Source organism: Pygoscelis adeliae, unplaced genomic scaffold (genome assembly GCF_000699105.1).
Source record: "Pygoscelis adeliae isolate BGI_AS28 unplaced genomic scaffold, ASM69910v1 Scaffold294, whole genome shotgun sequence".
NCBI classification, from domain to species: Eukaryota; Metazoa; Chordata; class Aves; order Sphenisciformes; family Spheniscidae; genus Pygoscelis; species Pygoscelis adeliae.
The window spans coordinates 2,878,666-2,897,871 of NW_008824722.1; the positions used below are offsets into that span (position 1 = coordinate 2,878,666).

A 19,206-nucleotide genomic window follows, 5' to 3' on the forward strand; every position below is an offset into this window, starting at 1 on the left:
TGCTCTCAATCCCTTCATCCCCCAGCCTGTATTGATATACCAGGGGTTGCCCCGACCCAGGTGCAGGACCCTGCACTTGGCCTTGTTGAACCTCATGACATTCACACAGGCCCACTTCTCGAGCTTGTCCAGGTCCCTCTGGATGGCATCCCGTCCCTCAGGCATGTCAACTGCACCACTCAGCTTGGTGTCATCTGCAAACTTGCTGAGGGTGCACTCGATCCCACTGTCTATGTCATTGAAGAAGATATTAAACAGTACCAGTCCCAATATGGACCCCCTGAGGGACACTGCTTGTCACCAATCTCCATCCGGACATTGAGCCATTGACCACTACCCCCTGGATGTGACCATCCAACCAATTTCTCATCCACTGAACAGCCCATCAAATCCATATTTCTCCAATTTAGAGAGAAGGATGTTGTGGGGGACCGTGTCAAAGGCCTTACAGAAGTCCAGATAGATGACATCCATAGCTCTTCCCTTGTCCACTGATGTAGTCACTCCACCATAGAAGGCCACTAGATGGTCAGGCAGGACTTGCCCTTGGTGAAGCCATGCTGGCTGTCTCGAATCACCTTTTTGGGGCAATTGAAAGTTTACCCATTTCTTGTTGCCAGCTTCGAGCATTAGCCTAATGAATTGTATTTTTTAGTCCATCAAACTTCCACTCATAACTCTCCCCAGTCATTCTTTTTTTGTGCTCCTTTTCAGCTCAGTCTTTTCAACCAATCCATATTCTTTTCTACAATGCAGCTGCTAATCAAATACACCCTTTCCATTTCCCATCGCTTTGTCCAGCCACTCTGCACTTCCTTATCAAATCTGTACATCCACCACAGACTTCCCATTCTCACTCCCACTCCATACCCCATTTTCCTCTCTGGCTCTTGGCTCTTTCCTTTTCCAGCTTCCTCTCTATCTAGCTTCTTCTCAATCGATTTCTTTTTTCTTTTAACAGAAAATCTGAGACTATGTTACCTGCCCCACATTCAATAACTTACCCAAGCGTACTGATTGAATAATTGAATTCAAATACTTGAAAATGGTTGGCTCTGTACGGCCCTAGAAATTAAAATGAATTTAAAAGTATAGTCAAAATATTTTGGATCTGTACCTACTTACACATTTTGAGAGCTCTCTCTTTTCGTTACCAATACAGGTTACACTGAACTGCTCAGAAAACACACCGAGCAAAGGAAACAACAATTAGGTACATTGATCTTTGTGTTAGATGTGCAGCTTTCTATTACAAAGGGATAAAATTTAGCTAAATGTATACATGAACTATATGCAGTCTTTGTAAAAATGAACTATCATATGCTATATGTGAAACATTTAAACTGCTAAGAGAACACTGGGGAAAAGCACACTTTGGAAGAAAGTGCATAATCATTTTTTAATTTACAAAGAGGTAAGAAAAGTAGATTATTTTAATTCTTTATTTTCAAAAAGGGACCAGGTGCAAAAAGAACAAATCCCCCAAATCACATATGGTATTTCCACTTTCCTGAGAGCAAGAGAGAAGAATTGGAACGTAAATGAAAGTATGTGCATCTGTTTACAATGACTCTGTTTAATTGTAGTAATGGTTGTGTGAACAACTGATCACATTGGAAATCAATATTATAAACTTTGGATCTTTATGTTTACTTCAGCTTTAATCCAGTCATTATTGTAGACATCTAAAGCAAACTCTGCAGCTGCAGCATGTTTAATTCATCAACATGTTCTCAAGGCTGACTGTCTCACTGTTATAACTTCATAGTTTTAGAGCAACATCTGCCAAAATAAGATTATAACATCCAGTTTTTAAAGAATCATAAAAATTGTCTCTTTAACTGTGCAAGTAAACTTCTGCAGGCATCTTTTTTCAGTGAAAGGTAGTGTGGAGTAAACATTCTCAGATGACACAAGAAAACTGATTTTGAGACTATAACTATTGAATACACAGTTAAAACACGTGTGAATATTACACATCTTTATGTAATAAAATGAGGGTATAGAATTGTAGCCAGCTCTTCTTCCCAGTGATACATGTTTTTGAGAAATAACGAGTAGTGACAGAAAATAATCGATGCTTGGAAAACAAAGCTGGCTTTTTATTAGGAGACCAGTTTACAAAGTTCTGGGAAGTGCAGGTAACAACCCAGCCATCTGCCATCAGTCTGGCTTCCTCAGAGCTGTTTCCATCCTCTAAGCCAAGCCACCACACAAACATAACTTTTCCGACCAACGTGGTCACTGTCAGGTAAGACTTATTTCAAAATAAAAGCTACTGGCTAAGTGGCATGCCAGCAACATGGACTTAGACTTAGCCAGAGAAAAATTTGAATATCATGGGGGAGGCTAGAACTTCAGGTATGTTGCCAGGCATGACTGGATGGGCTGCCTGCTGCAAACACTGTGGTTGTCTGTGAAGCAACTACTTGGGCAAAAGATGGGTAGTGGCAGAACTCAGCAAACTTACATACACCCTTGAGCCAGCTCATCAAAGCATTACAGTCACCTAATAATCATGTACCTGGGCTGCAATCACACCTTCATCTGGCTTTACAGATATATGCAAAGACAGACAGGGTGAGCCCTGCCTGAAGAGTCAGTTAAGGATTTTCCCTAAATAGAAACGCTTTCTGCAGGCAAGTGATTAAAGACTGTGCAATAGTGATCTTCACAGTGTGGAAGAAAACCCCAGATAAATTTCCCCTTTCATGGTTATACTGGTTTCCCAAGGAAAACTAAATATTCTCTTTAAAAAAAGTTGGGAACATAGGTTTTTCATTCTAACGGTACAGCACAATGTTTTGCAAAGCTGGGTCCCATTATGAAGTTTTCAGAGTATCTTGTGAATTTACTATTCAGAGCAGTTATATAAACCGCCTCTCTTGCTATTCAACAACTAAATAACTTTTAATGCCATTCAAATTCACACAATGGTTTTTAAATGCAAAACTGTCATCAATCATATAAACTCTTCTGCAAAGAGTGTCATATTTTTTCCAATATTTCTTTAACAATATAAAATATTAAGGCAGCTATTTCCTGTCTTAGATTTTCATAGAACATAAAAGTAATAACTGTTTTCTGCTCCAATGACTCTTCAAAATAACATTGAGCTTGTGACCCTCCTCTTACAAAAACCCAACAACCTACAATGTTAGTGCAAGTACATTCATATGCTAATAATTTAATCAATCTATTATACCCTAGGAACCACAGCTACTCTTTTACAAAAAAGTAATGCTAATTATTTACATCACTACATCACTTCACTTGAACTGCATAAAGTAATAATTGGACTTAAAAGTGATTTTCTGGAATATTATTGGGAAAACATATGTGTTTATATAAGATAAAAATCTAAATCTACAAGAGAAACCCAACCCTCCAATCCCGCAACCAGCTTGAGGATCTCCACTGGGTAGTGGTGTGATAAAGGTGCAGGAAAGAGACACTTTCTACATGGCCATGATCCAGCCATGAAGCTGTTCCATATGCCATCCCTAGAAATCTCCCGCCATGAAACAGGACTAAAGTACCTGCAGCAGCTTAATGCATCTAGCCCATCCCACCTCTCATTCAGCGTAACTCCCACATGCTCGCTTATGTACTCAAAAGAAAACGATTTGAGGAAATGCATCATTCAGAACTTCTGGCATGGAGCAGTTGAAACTAGTTCCTATTTTATGCAGAGTCTTCTGTGAAATGGAAAATAATTACAGCTCAGACGCTGAATGCAGTAGACTTCTGCCAGGCTTTTTGGCTCTGAGTAACTGCTGAACAGCAAAAGGCATCAAGAATAGTGAATATGTCTTGAAGGAAAGGAAAGAGCAACAGGGAATCCCACCACAGCTGAAACTGTGTGAAGTACAGTGGGGAAGTTTTAAACATCGTTCTTTACTGTAGCTACAAGGAATAGTTTCCAAATAGTTACCAAAATGTAAAAACAACCAAAAAGCAGCTTATTTTTTGACAATATGGGATCTGAAGTATTTGGTAATGGTACTAGTTTTAAATTAACTCAGATAAGGGAGTTTAGTTAAGAAGTAATAGTAGAAAAGGTTGATAAATCCTGCATTTTAAAAACTCAAATTTATCCATGGTGTAAGTGGTAGGGCTGGGCTTTGCATAGCACAGTAGGTCTTTCAGAAACATCTTCTGTACTTAAGTTTGGGGCATCCTCACACCAAGCTCTCCAGAGAAACACAATATATGGATGCTGCTGGCTGAGAATCACTGGAATGCAACTTCCTAGGATTCCCAGAGAAAAGACAGTTCTAGGGAATAATATTTCTACTTGACACATGTATAGTCACACAAACATAATATCCCATTGCCTCGTGAACAGATCTATTCAGCAAAACACTAATGAATTTTGTTTTGTTGGAATTTTCCTACTCACTTAAACCCGGGTGTTCCATAAAAATGATGTAATTATCAAAATATTGCCCTGAAAAAAAAAAATCCAATAGAATCTAGTTTACCCGGCATTTAAAAAAATCTAAGCCTATTTGAGCTCCTGCCAGCTTGCCCATCTTCTCAATAACTTTCTTGACAAGCTCCTGGGAGCCTGAGTTCAAATAAGTCATTTTAATTACATCAGAGCCAGGGTCCCCAGAGCTTATTGACTTGACGAGCCTAGAGCAGCCAGCCAAGCCAAGTGCCTCAGAGCTTGCAGCCCCAAGAACTGTCTGAGCTTTGGAGGTTTGGAACAGTCTGATCTGTGGATTGTTTCCAAAGCTGAGATTCAAAAAGCATTTCCCTTTGCAGAAAGTGTCAACATTTTTACTTTCCCTCTGGTTAAGAGAACAAGCAAATTTTGAATGATCAAAATTCTTCATTAAACATTTGTTCTTTAGGCAGGCAAATGCTGAGTGACCAAAAACCTTCATTAAACTGAACTAGTTTTTCCCACAGTGGTTAACTACTTATCCTTACTGTACCTTTGCATTGTGGGAATTAGGTTTTACTGTCAGGAATTGAGATCAAGAAAGGTTAAATGACTTGCTTAAAACTACAGAGAAAATTTGGCTATAGGGGGACCCAAGCTGCAAGCTAATAGTCAAACCTCTGGACCATCCTCCTTCCTCAGGCCATATTACAACAATGTGTGTGATCTCTTCAGCTCACACAGTTGCCACTTCATTCCAAATGTCAAAATGCTTTCTTCCTTCTCATGTTGCCTTTTCACAAGCCAAATCAGAATTAAAAGAGGGATCAGAAAACGTTCAGAGAACATGAAAACCTAGAAATTGTTTGAACATGCCCTCCCATGTCACATGTCTGAACAGGTACATGATCCTTTGGCTGACTGTAATCACGTCAGTCTACCAGCCTGACACGATGCCCTGTTACAAAGTGATACAAGAAAAGACATACGTACTAGGCAAGAACGGACTTACTGCAGAGTAAGAAAAGGCACAAATAGAGTAGGTCATCTCCAGACATTTCCAGTCTGCATATGAATGCCTTCCACACATGTTAACAGCTGTTCTTGATTGTTTTCTCTGTTGAGCCAAAATACCAGCAGTATGTGCAAAATTTTACATAAAAATTTCAGAGTGATTTGGCTGTGCACTTAAGACATTTCCAAGTTCAGAGCTTGTACAGTGCGCAACCCTGAAGAATCAAACTGATAAAACATCACATTATTTTCAGCCTGGTCATTCAACCTTTCCTTTAAACACTAACAGTTATCTAGGCTGTGTTTCCTCAATGGGAATGGAAGGTTTTGGGACAACTGTCTTCACAATCATCAATGTAAGCGCTTCAGATACCAGTGACAGGCATAGTGTCTTACCAACCACGTACATCAGGTTTTTCGGAAGCTGAAGGAGGACTTTTTATATCCAGTGACTACACATAGAGAGCCAAAGGAAGCAGAGAGATCTTCAACAAGCCAGCCTGCAACAAATCTACAGCTGTTCATAACAAAGATTGGGTATCTGAATTGGATCTTCAAATGGATGAGCCATGAGGAAGAACAGGATCACAACAGTCTGGTATTTATCAACTGCAAGCTGCAACCTCCGATAACATCCAGAGCAACATATTTGTGTTCCTGTGGAATTTTAAGAGTAACAAGCAACAAAAAGGTTTTGCAGCAATGCCAAAGAGCAGCTAACAGCAAACATCAGAATAACAGAAGTTAAAACAAAATCAGCTTAAATTAAAAACACAGCTTTTCTTGATGATGAAATTTTTGGAACTTGAATTTCATTTTAGTGCTTACAGTCTGGAATCTAAGCTATATTTAAAACTGGTTAATTTTAATTTCAGCAGAAAGACATAGCTTATGTCTTCCAGAGCTACAGCAGCTCTCTAGGTAACTCACAAGGGCCTGTTGGATCCTTTCAATACTGGGTTAAGAAAAGTAACTTCTCGAACTGACATTTTACAGCACTAAGTTGTAGCCACCCTTTTTACAGTCATTCCCTGGATTTTGAAGTAGTATTAATAGTACCCAGGAGAAAGTAGGCAGCAACATTGGGGTCTACAAAACTATTGGAGTCTACAAAACTGAATAAAACAATGTTAAATTAAGAAGAAATGGAGACTTGGATGAGATTAATCATAGAGGCAAAGTAAAGGCATGACAGATAATAAGACGTTATATTTATGGTGGAGCAAACCTCAAAGTTAAAGATTATGCTAAGTTTATAAGCCAACTGGACCGTAGCATTTCATATTCTGGAGAACGAGGAAGTTTTTCATTAAGTAATATTCTTACTGAAGAAAAGCACACACTTGAGTCTGAGAGCCATTTCATGGGAGAGCAGTCATTCCACATTAAGTCTTGCCCACCCTCTTGGTGAAGAATGCAAAAATCCAATATCATAGAGTCCAGCTTCAGGCACTCTCCACAGTGCCCTTCTGCATGACAAGGATACTCTACTCTAGCTGACAGCACCAGAGTTTGGTAAAGGAGCAACCAACAACCTTTGCGGTTCCTGAATCTTATTCTAGGTTACTGACACTGTAAAAGGGGAGAAGCACTCATACTTCAAGGACAGCTACTCCTTTAAGAATAGAAAGCCTGTGGTTTGCCAGCCACTTTAAAAATCACTTTAAAAATAATAAAACATTAAAGTGAAAGTAAATCACACATTTACTGCATTCTCATGCAAGCAGATGATAGTTATTCAGCTTAAAGACAGGTGTTTAAAAATAAAACAGGGTTTAGAGCTGTATCTTCTTTAGTTAGATCCACTAGATCTCTCTCCATTTCACCCAGTTAAAAAGCTGTCAGGATGTTGTCAAAACTTGCTAATGACTGCCCTAGTACATCACAAACTTCTAAACATTGCAAAGAAAGTGCCCTTCAAATCTCAGTATGTGGCAAACTGCATGTATACATGCAGACTAAAAACTGCAGTTCAGACAGTGAACTGATGACCACGTTACATAAATAAATAACAGAGGTCAGTGCTTACACTCTTATTAGCTCCTGATTAAGTCTAGACACAATGCATGTTGTAACCAAAAATTCTTTATAGTGGGTTAAGGGATAAATGACCCCCAATCCAACATGGAGGGGTGTAAAAACAACCAGTGATGCCATGGTTTCCAGTTTAAAGACCTTAATTTTTCTAAGGAAGAGCCTATTGTTCAGCTGACCTGACTTATGGTTCACACAGAAAAATGAAATTCTTTTTTGCAAAAGCACTCCTGCTTTACTTAGAGAGCATATTGTTCATTCATGAATCAGGAAACTTTTACAGTGAGAATTTTATTGGCGTGGTTCATAAATGTGCCATGCCATTTGTAACCAGTGCAACAGCAATAATAATATTATAAGACATGGGGAATATACAATCTCTCTTACTTCCTGATGGCTGATCAACAAACTCCTTCATTCCATAAGTGCAGGAATCATTGTAAGGTTTGATCTCCAGGTGACGTAAATCACAGAAACTTCATACTTCAAGTTGGTATATACCAGTGCTGATTTCCATAGCTTTAGGACACAGTTCTAAAGTGGCACAGATTTGGATATCCACTCATCATTTTATGAAAAAGAGGCTGACAGATAACTGGTGGTAAATTTTCAATTTTTGTTGTCACAATTTTCCTACCAAAGGAAGATCTACAAAATGCCCTTTTTATTACAGAACTGAAAAAAATCATCAGTTTGATAGTTGCACGCTGTCTTCCAAAACCCACAAATATATGAAAAAGATTCACACTAGGAAAAAAAAAAAATCAAGGCTGAGGAATAATTTTGCAGTGTAACTTTGTAACGAGTCCCTGGAGGAAATATCTGTTCCTTTTGTTCCCCTCTGCAAAGCTATGTAATTGATTCCTAACTTCTGTGTTAATGCTCCCTATTCCTGTCAGGATACATTAAAGTAACCAGGACTCTCTCCTGATGCAACGCCTTGAACACTGGAATCTGGGATTCTCTGACACGCATCACATTTCAGGCAGTGGGCCACAGTGGAAGCTTCAGTGCCAAAGGGCTGATAAATATTAATACAGAGAATACAGTATACCACATTATATACTGGAATGTAGAGCAAACCAGGAAACTGTTGTCTTTTATAATGAAAGACACTCTCTTACAGGCACTGTTACGTTCCATCAAAAAAAAATAAATCAAAGTATATTTGCTATAGCATGGTTTATTAACTTCTTATACCAGCTTGCAAAATTTTAAATGATGACAGCCAAGTGTTTTCAAAGAAAGGATTTGATCTTCATCAGGATCGAGAATTAGTTTGACTCTCCCTGACCTTTCTATCCCTTTTGCTGTACACACACACCGAGTAATAATAAAAGAAGAATGAAGCAGAAAGGATTTGGCCCAGCTCCTGAATGACACCCCCATGACTGTTACAGCGTTGTGCATGAAAGTTTGTCTGCCTGGACAGAGCCAGTGACATCGGGTAACCTCTCTTCAGCAAACAAGGAGAGAAATATGGAAAATATATGATCCAGTTTTTACCTATGCTGCCTAATTAACCGTAATTAAGGTTGCGTTGAGGAATCTTGAGCAGCTTGCACAAGGATATCTGCTTCCTGATTGTTTTTAGCTTTGAGAAAGCTTTCCTTTGAGAGAAGAAGATTTCCTACCACAAAGAAAAACGTCCTTATGAAATACATATGTTCATGTTCCAATCTAAACTTAAGAGACGGTACAGATAAAACATCCACATTTTTAGTGTTCCCCCCTAATCAAATGTTTTTTAAATAAAAGCACTAGAAGTACAGTAAAGAAGATCTAGTCTTCATAATTAAATTAAGAAATAAAAAAACCTAAACATTTCATGATATGGGTATACGTTCCCTGAAACAGCACTAAAGTTACTAATTATTTTCATCACTGGTTTTAAGCTTACTAACCTGATGACCTTAAAAATTAATCAACCTTGGCAGACACACAACTTACTGCAAAAATCTCATCTTCCACTATGGGTCATCATCTCACGTTTCACAGTTACAGACACCATTGCTGTATTATGCACATTCTTGACTTTATTACACACTGGGTGGCAGTGTGGAAGGCTTTTTGTTCAAAATGTCCTTTATGGGAATAACTTAATACAAAATTGCAGAGTTAAAGATAAGAAAAAAATTATTTGAATTTAACACATTAGATTATAAACAGTAGAATACTTAGAAGCAAGGGGGGGAGCGGCGTGTCTCCCTGCTTCTTGTTAGAATGGCACTACTTGATAAAAGACCTTGTTTTAAGCAGATTATAACTTCAGTGCTGCCTGGTCTGAAATTTTTCATATTGCATATCTGCCCTAGAATTTTCTTTCTTTGTGGAAAATTTCAGCTAATGTAATTTAGCTATTTCTGAGAATGCAGCAGAGACAAGAACAGTATTCTGCTATGTCAACAGACTGTCATGACTTCTTATTTTGAAATCTGTAGTACGTCTGTGTTTTGCAGTAGAAAATAAAATTTGGAAGTAAACTGGCTGTGTCTGGGATTAAATGAGAAAAGGGAGACTTAAATATTATTTTGGGGGAGAAACATTTGAAAGCAAACAGAGTCCCCAGCGGAAAGGGACATTTGATCTATTCATGTCATTCATTTGATATATGGAAGTCCTAGATTAAGGACTTCATGGTCAAGAGAGCTGAAATTTGTCCTGAAGGCTTGGATTTTTTTTTCTTTGCCCTTGTCATAGAATTTCTGCATCATAGTAAGTAATAAGGAAAAATTTTTAAATCTTGTTTCTCAGCCCTCCCACTAATTCTTTTTCTTTGTTTTTGGGCAGTTCAGTGAGAAAATGTAAGTTGACATGTAGAAGGTCTGGAAATTCAGTTACAGCTACAGATGGCTTTGGGAAACATGTCATGGATATACACAATTTTATGTATTTTTCAAAGTCCTGAGGCAGATACTCAACAGGAGAAAATTCAGGCCAAACTGCAATGGATTTTTAGGGCCTTAAATCTTTCTCTGCCTCAGTTCTTGGCTTGAAAATTTGGGAAGACGAGTATCTTTCTTCCGAGAGGGCATTGTGAAGATAAACTCATCATTTATCTGTGAAACATCCTGGCTAGTCCAGTGAAATTCACATGGAGAAGGATCTGAATGGTACATCAGACATAAAGCCTAAACACAATAAAGAAAAAATAATACTGATTGATGCTGCTCATGAATGAACAGTGTCCAATTTGCATCACTGAATGCATCAGGGTTCTGGGTAAAAGCAGCAGATTTAATGATACATACTTGTACACCAGGCAGGCAAATTTTTCTGCACACAAAAAGTAACACTGGCATTTCTTAAATTCTTTGTATTTCCCTAGTGCAGTTATCTTTTACACCCAAAAAGCTATTTAACAGAGCACATATTAACACATTATGCTGAGGCAAAGAGTTTATATTTTGAATGTTTTCAGGCAGAAAGACACTGACATCATCCCTGAGTTCGTGAAGAAACATCCCCCCTTAGACATTTGATAACATATTTCTCTATCGTGAGATTTGATATTTTCTTCTGAAGCATCTAGTATTGACAATTGTTGGAGACAGGATATTTGACTAAATGGATCATTAGTCTGATCATTTCCCCAGGTTTCTATGTGAACTGAGGATGCTAAAGCATCTGAGCCTGACAAGCACATATGGAGACAGCTGAAATGGAGTGAGGACTTAGATCACTGCTGCGTCTCACAAACAAACAATGAGACAATGCTGCATGTAAGCAGAGATGCTAAAAGCAGTCTCCGTTCTATAAGGAATATATAGGAAAGATTAATGTAACATCTTGACACGGTACTTTTGCCTTCCCCCTATAATGACATCAATAAACATCTTCAATATTGATTTTTGCTTATTATTAAAATGGCCTAATACAAATACAGACATTAAGCCAGATAAATGGAGAGATCAGTATAACTGCAGCCAAGAGCATTTAGACCAGAAATACTACCAATTACTGCCAAGCCTAGCAAGCCTGACTAAACAGAAGTCCACATAGACTTCTGAATGCAGGGCTTTAAAAGCAGGATGATCCTGGATCTCCACTTAGTATTATACCCTAAAAAAACTTCCTCAGGCCTTCTAGTTGAGCCTGTACCACTCAATATCCCTTCTTCCTTTGAAATGCCAGCACAATACCTGTAGAAATTGTGCCTGTGACACAGAAATGACCTTTCATTCTGAAACAGGACAGTAAAATATTTTTTTCAAATATTTGCAGATGAGTTATTCTCAGTTTTGTGAAGGTTGCACAATTCCTTCCAAACACCACTGTCTAATGTATGTTTCTTGTTAAACTTCAGAAACTACCTCAGCAATGACAAAAAAGATTTCTGGATTTACTTTTTCAGATTTAATCAGGTTCTGTCAGTGAAACTAAATCTTGTGAAGGTGGGACTGTTTTACAATTTAATAGATAGAGAATCAAGCTAAAATATTCTATATACTTGAATATCAAAAATAAACTGAAAATGCATACTCAGAAATAAAAACACGATAGCTTTATTTCTGAGAATAAACAGTACCTTTCTCCTGTCATATAAGGCATGGTTATCCAATATCATCTTCCTTTCATGAGTAGCATACCTCCGCAAATCACGTCCAAATTGCTGTAAAAAAATATAGCAAATATGAGCAATTCTGACAAATCAAAATTGTTATCCTTTGTATAAGAGCTCCAACATCAAACCAAATAATAAATGAGCGTGTAAAAATTACCTCTATTAAAAGACAATAGGCTGAAAAAATGGATCATCTGAAAGGACAATGTTTTGGTATGCAATGGTCCATCAATTCAGTTGGTTAGTCTGAGAATAACCGGGTACTGTACAAGAAAGTAAGCTTATGTATAGCCCACGATGGGCTCCCACAGTCTGTAGGTGAATTATCTCAACTGGAGATAATAACAGTAGGAGCTGAGTGAGGCAGAGAAAGATGGAGTCATTGCCTACTCAACCAAAGGGCCTCACAAAGTGCATTTTTAGTGTAGACACCCACCTACAGAGTTGAGAGAAGGGCTTTTAAGTAGCCAAACACTTCGAGGATAAGAAGGACCCCGAAGTCTGCAGGACTTAATCCAAATAAATACATTTTATTATCTCAAAACAGAAAAGTGACTGAAGTAACTCATCAGCACAGCAGAAGAATATGTCAATTGCAGCATTTTGCCTGGTCTAAAACATCCTGCTTCCAATTAACCTGTGTAGAACAGAGGGGCAATACACCTGTACTGCTTCTAGCACTTCAAAAAGATCATTCAGAGCAGGCTCAGGAGCTAACCGTTACACCATGTAATCACTCCCTAAGAAAATGAACATCAGAAGGCAAGCATGTAGAACACGTTAAAAAATAACTCTGTCTGAAAAGAGATTAATCATTTGAGTTTGCATTTAGATAGAATTTTTTATTTTGAAAATATTGTACTATTTTATATTACACCCACTGACTATGATGTCTATTGTGAAAGTAGCTATCATTTCAAATTTTCTTAACTTATTAAAATATCAATCAAAACATATTTTATTCTAGTTCAAAACTGATGTGTAAATTTAAAATTTTCCAATTTTTTACGATTTAAAACACTCAAAATACAACTGAAAGATAACATTTTATCTAATCCAAAAAGAAAGTTGTCAAATTGTTTTCAATTTCCTATGAAACAAATTAAGTTCCAATTCAGAACAATTCTCTTCCTCAAATGTTTAATTTCCTGTAAAATTCGGTGACACTTTCCAAATCATCTCTCTACTCAGTAACCATTTAAATTGCTTATAAACACTAGTATGATGTAAAAAGACAACGCAACTGACTGAAAATTTAGCTCTTCAGTCCATGAACCTAAACACTAAGCTTCAAGGAAAAGAGATGTTAACTGCTCTAGAGAGACATCCATAAATGTCAGTGATGAGTTCATCAGCTCCAACCTATGATCATGGGTTGATGACAGCATGAAATGTGATGTGTGGTGAGAAGGAACATTTTTTAAAAAATCCATGAACGCTGAATTGTCCTGCAACAACAAAAATAGGTTAGCAATGCTAAGAAAACATAGACTGTTGTGGTTACTTACCCTGGAGCCTGTCCAGCCCAATAGAGCATATGCATATTGCTCAAAGGGGGTTATGACCAGATCTACACGGATTGCCTTCCAGTCTTTGACTTCTGCCATATCGAAGTTTTTTGACCTGTTGTAACTGCTGCTGTCTACTCTCGGCTGGTATAATTTTAAAATTGCAAAACACTTCTGAAAATTATCCATGGCATCAACTTTTCTGCTTGGTAGCTGTTCTTTTACAAATGTTGATTCAATCATATCACAATATAGGAGTAAGCCCTAAAGAGAAGACATTGCTCATATTGAATTGCTGGACTGGTTTTACTGTAGTTCCAGAGTTTATAGACAGTTGTTTTAAAAAATTCATGTAAAATGCAGTTTCATTAAACACAGAACTGTGCAGGGCCAAATCTGGGCTAAGCAGAGAAAAGAAACAGCTGCAACTTTTGGAAAAATATTACCAGATCCTTTGAGGGAAATCTGCAGTGGTAGTCATCTGATAGTGGCAATGTCCTGCCCTGTACTAAGGAGACAATATTTGCAATTCTTCCCCTCCATCCTTTCCTCCTGAGCCTTTTGTAGTTGATGTCAACAGAAATTTCTGAGTAGGGGTTGATGCTTTCCCACGTGGCAGACATCTAGAAAAACAGATTAGTCCAGAGCACAGTCTTGCTGATAGGTTCCAAACAAAGCATTTGGACTGTGTCTGTTGTGTGAAATTTCCTTGTGACACGGTCTGGAGTCTCCAGAGATGGGCCCGTGCCTTTGGTTTGAAGGGAGTGCACCAAAAAACTATTGACCCTCAAAAGCCAGATTTTATTAAAGCATAAACAAGGTTTTCTTTTTATAATAAAGAACATTCAGAGTGAGAAAAACAGAAGTAATAGAGCATTGTAAATTAATTCCTTCTAATACAGCACTGTAGAAAGGGCTGGATGGAAAGAGGTAGTGCTTTCTTCCAGCCTTGCTCTGCAGCCAGCAACCTTTCAATGGTTCCCCGGGCTGCAGTAAACTCTGCACTGTCCCCGCTAGGTCCTTAGGAAAAGAATCTTTCCATCATTTCTCAGGCCTGTCTTTGTGCCTGTTCTTTGCATTTCTAGGCAGCTTCCAAGGCTACTGATTTCCTGGACATCTCGGACTTACCCTGCACTCCCAAACCTTAGAGCTCTGCATGTTCAGCTGCCCTTAGGTAAAGTGCAATCTCCCCTCACCAGCCAGAAAACCTCTCATCACCCAAAGCACAGCACCTGGGACAAGACAAAGAGCACCATCCCTTTCTCTGCTGCCCAGCACATCCTTTTTAAAGAATACAAAACGTCAAATACACAATGACAAAGATTTGCCTTTGCAAAAGAAATTTACCTTTGTTACAAAGATTAGCAACAATAGTGCATAAACCACTTTCTTCATAGTCTATTGGTGGTTTAATTGTTATTACTAGAAGGAAAACTACTAAGCTGAACTTCCTAACTTCACGTTCAGACTAGATAAGCTCTTTAGTTTTCATCTTCAAGATCAGCAAGACTACAACTGTCACATGTCTTTTCATATCTCCTTTTACATTTCTTTAAACCTACATATTGATCAAACCCACTTCTCAGATTTCTCACTGATGAGATTAATAGATTCAATTTCTTAAAATTTCCATCGTCAGGATTTCTTTAGGTCCTTGGATCAATCTTTTGTCTCTCCTTTGAAGTCCCTCAAATGTTTACACATTCTCCTTCCTCTGGACTAGGAATTCTTGTACTAGTCTCACCATAAAAAAGCATGGTCGAGAATGCCTCCTGACTTTTAGTTAACATATCCCTTAATATACGGTAAAGAATCACATTAGTTTTGTGGTGTTTTTTTTTTTTTTAATTGCAATATTGAACTGAGAGTGTGTAGAAGTGGTTTTATTCGATGGCTGTCGATGGTTAACTGCAATGGTCTCCAGGCCAGACCTCTTATGAACACATGTGACAATGAACTGATTTTTGGAAGAATAACTCCAAAATAAACACCAGGTTTTGATTATTTCTTTTATGTAGTGCAAGTGTGGTAACTTTACATGATAATATGTTAAATACCTTAGAGAATACTTTACAGCAATAAAATTACTTTTATCACTCAGAGCTATGATTCTGACAAAAAAAATGCAAAACAAAAATACTTGAGATACAATTTCCGTGAAGAGACACTGATAGGTATTATAATATTTTCAGCCTCCAGGTTTTGTTGATGATAGTTCCAAATTAACGATCCCATTATTTTACTGGGAATCAGTCACAGGCTGTTTTATGGGTCACTGGGCCAACCTTTTTAATGATAACTATTTGACTTGCATTGACATTCTTTCACTTCTTTGGAATTTTTCCTGATTTTGAAGATTTATTATAAATTAATATGAGAAAACTCCTTATGTAGCTCATTCTCTTGGATTACTAGTTTCCAAGTCTGCTGATTTGAAAATGCTTAATTTTAGCAGGTGCCCTCTCACATCCATCTTTAAAACAGATATTAATTTTTTCTTAATTTTACCCCAAAGTCACAAGGCACTGATGCTTGCTATTTCCAAATAAAGACTCAAAACAGCTGTTGAATGTTAATGCATAACTGCTTATTATCTCACTCTTTTTGATGAAACTGTGCCTGCCTTCACGTTAATTTTGTTGCTTTTAATGCTAAAAAATTCTTTTTATCTCATTTATCATTGACCATTAATTGATGACTTCACGCTTTTATTAAGCACTGACATTCTTCCCATTCTCTATAAAAATATTCTAGCTACTTCATCAGTGCTTTCTCATCTTTTGCTTCGTTTTCCTTTTTGTTCTTTGAGATTTGGGGCATTACATAGCATATATCCCAGAACGAATCTAAATAATTTATTTCCCTAGACAGAATCCTAACTAGATTAAGTTTCGGTAAAGTCTTATTTCATAGTTCCAAGTATCTACATTTCCAGTACCTGTATGCTGTTTGTAGGCAGTGTGCTCAGATCACCAGTTTTGCACATTTGCCACAGTCTATATCAGTGTTTGTGTCCTCTTTGTTTAAATGAAGTTGAAATCTCCTCAGTTGTGGTGCAAGAAATTAGGCATTAAAGCCCATCTTTAGATGGACTGCAAAAGGAAATGCCTTCTGTGGGTGGGAAGTCTTAGTAGGACTTTTGTTTCTAATTGCTTGAGAAATCCAGCACGATATCAGAGCCTGCAGTGGTTTCTCTGTTCACGGGCAAGCAGATGAGCACCTAGGGAGTGTTTTGTCTCAGTGAGATGTGGGGACAGTCGCACATGGCCACCAGTATCCCATACTTGGATTTTTAGCCTGTAAGCACTTGAGGAGATATGATTATGTATTACCAGTGTGTCTGTAATAGATAAAATGGCCTTGACATAAAATGCTTAGGCCTTTTAAGATGTTCATTTTTAACTTTCAGTCATACGCTCTATCCTCTGCTTCATCAATATTTTCATTCTAACAAGTAGCTATGTTATCACCTTATAGATGAGCTCTTCTGCATCAGCTTTACTTAGTTTTCAGAGTCATTTTTTCCAGCTTGCTACTTATTACAGGAATATATAGTTGTAAATGAAAACAGGGTAAACTTGACATGTCAGCCTTTGCTGTATTGTCCACACTGAAAACGAAGACATTCCCTTTACCTAAAGTCATCCTGTATACCTACTAAATGTCCTCCCTTTGAGATCTCTCATCTGCTTGAAGAGTACAAATTCTGCCTGTCAAACCACAGCATTTAAAGATGGGTCCCTTCTCTCTTTTTTCCCCTCATCCTATTTTCATATTTAGGAACTTCAAGGGAACACTCCCTGGGGTCCCTGAGATGTAACATCAAGCAATCATGAAAAAGTTACAACAAATCATTATTGGAGCCTTCCTACTGCTGTTTTCCCTTGCTGACTAGGCCATGTCTTCTACTTGAATACATTTTAAGTATTTGCAGTTGGCCACAGTTAGCAAGTGTGACTAGAAAGATATTTTAGGACTACCTCTCTCTTGGTCATTCTGCAGTGTTTTTTCATAGTTTGTTGGCTGGGCAATTTCTAAAGCTAATAGGAAGAGCATGAGAGGATGTAGACCACTGTAAATACCTACTTCACTTTGAAAAAATGCCATTAGGCAACAATTACACAAGTGTTGAGTTCAACAAGCAGTTGAAACCTGATTCAAAGCCAGGATATCACCTTTAAATAGGAGCCAAAGCCTAGGTCATACCCGTTGGGATAATGTTACCAATTTACCTAATTTGATTAGGCACTGGACATCACCCTCACCCCATAAAGTAAAGCTGAAATGGCACTTCTGTACATTTTGAAAAAGTACTGCCTGAAGGGGCAGTCAGCTGTGAAGACTGTGTGAAGTTTTGGCTACTGCTAGCTGCAAAACAGCAGCCTTCTCATTACTCTGTGTCAGGGAATCTGCAGTTCTTTGCAAATTTCAGCTTGATCTATACACCATAAAGTGCTGTAGACCTTGTTTACACAATCAAATTTTAAAATGTGGGCATTTTAATTTCTCAAATTTACAACACCATCAAAACCAAATGTATTTTTTTAGGGCAGTTATGTTAATACCCACAACGATTTTCCCTTTTTAGAATGATTATGCACTTTTATTTAAATAGACTGAGTGCTGGCACATCAGTAGTACTCATATTGGAGTAAACCCATGATCAAACTGAGGAAAAGTGTGAATTTTTAGAAATGTATGTAATCAATAGCTGAAAAATCAATCCAAATATGGTCATTAGCATTCTTTGTCATTTTTAATTAAATTAAATCCTATCCAATTTTTAATGATACAAGCTGTCATTGTTCATAATTGTCGGTAGGTGGATCAATTCTGTTAAAGCTAAGTAGGACCATTTTATACCACCTGAAAATGTAATCCAGTATGTTCTTCTGAAATGTATATATGTTGTTGCTCTTAATTTCCTTCTAAGATGGTTTAATATAGTGAAACCGGATTTTAGGTTTTTTTCGGTGAAATACCTATAGCTAATCCAAAATAGGATGTAGGCATGTTAGTTCAGAAAAATCTCTACCTAGGTGAGACAGATGGAATTCTATGAAGTGGAACAGCTCAAGGAACTGATGCAGTCAGGCCTGTTAGGGTGAGGAATCGTTAGCAAATGGCATCAAAGGCTTGATCAGCAACACAAAACTTTGCAGCTGCTGCATAACCACGCAGCTGCCTTGGTCTCTTTTTCATCTTGACATTCCCTGTACATTGGAATGGTCTAGTTCTGGGCACATCCTGAACAGACTGGTTTTGACAGCAATGGACAGACCAGCACTGGAGTCCAGGAATGAAGGTGTTTCCCTCTCTCTATACCATGAGCATTTGCACTGGTGAGCAAGATAAACTGATAGATGAGACAGACAGACAGATAGATAGATAGATAGATAGAGAGAGAGAGAGATAAATAGGGACATATATATACATACTTGCCCAAATACAGATATACAATACACACCAGAAAGATCAGATGTCATAAGAAATGCCACTGCTGCCTGGATCTTTACTTAAAACATAGCAGGAAATGGAGCACTTCTGCCTACTTTATGCAATAACCTCACAAGCAGGACAATCAGATTCAGCCCCATCCTCTGCCTAAAGCGATTTAAGCCAAGTTCTCTCACATCCAGTGCTCTAATCACCATGCAATTGTCTATTTTAGGTAAGAATGTCCGCAGCTCCTGCTG

General features: G+C 37.9%; 1 protein-coding gene across 1 annotated transcript in view; it reads right to left on the reverse strand.

The window, feature by feature from the left end:
- The window catches only part of DNTT (DNA nucleotidylexotransferase), a 98,124-nt gene that overhangs the window by 16,700 nt on the left and 62,218 nt on the right, over positions 1-19,206 (reverse strand). The window contains exons 9-10 of the mRNA XM_009323260.1: positions 13,511-13,774; positions 11,967-12,050 (exon numbers count right to left, since the gene is read on the reverse strand). Of these exons, the coding sequence (XP_009321535.1) occupies positions 11,967-12,050; positions 13,511-13,774 (348 nt within the window). The remainder of the gene's footprint in view (positions 1-11,966; positions 12,051-13,510; positions 13,775-19,206) is intronic.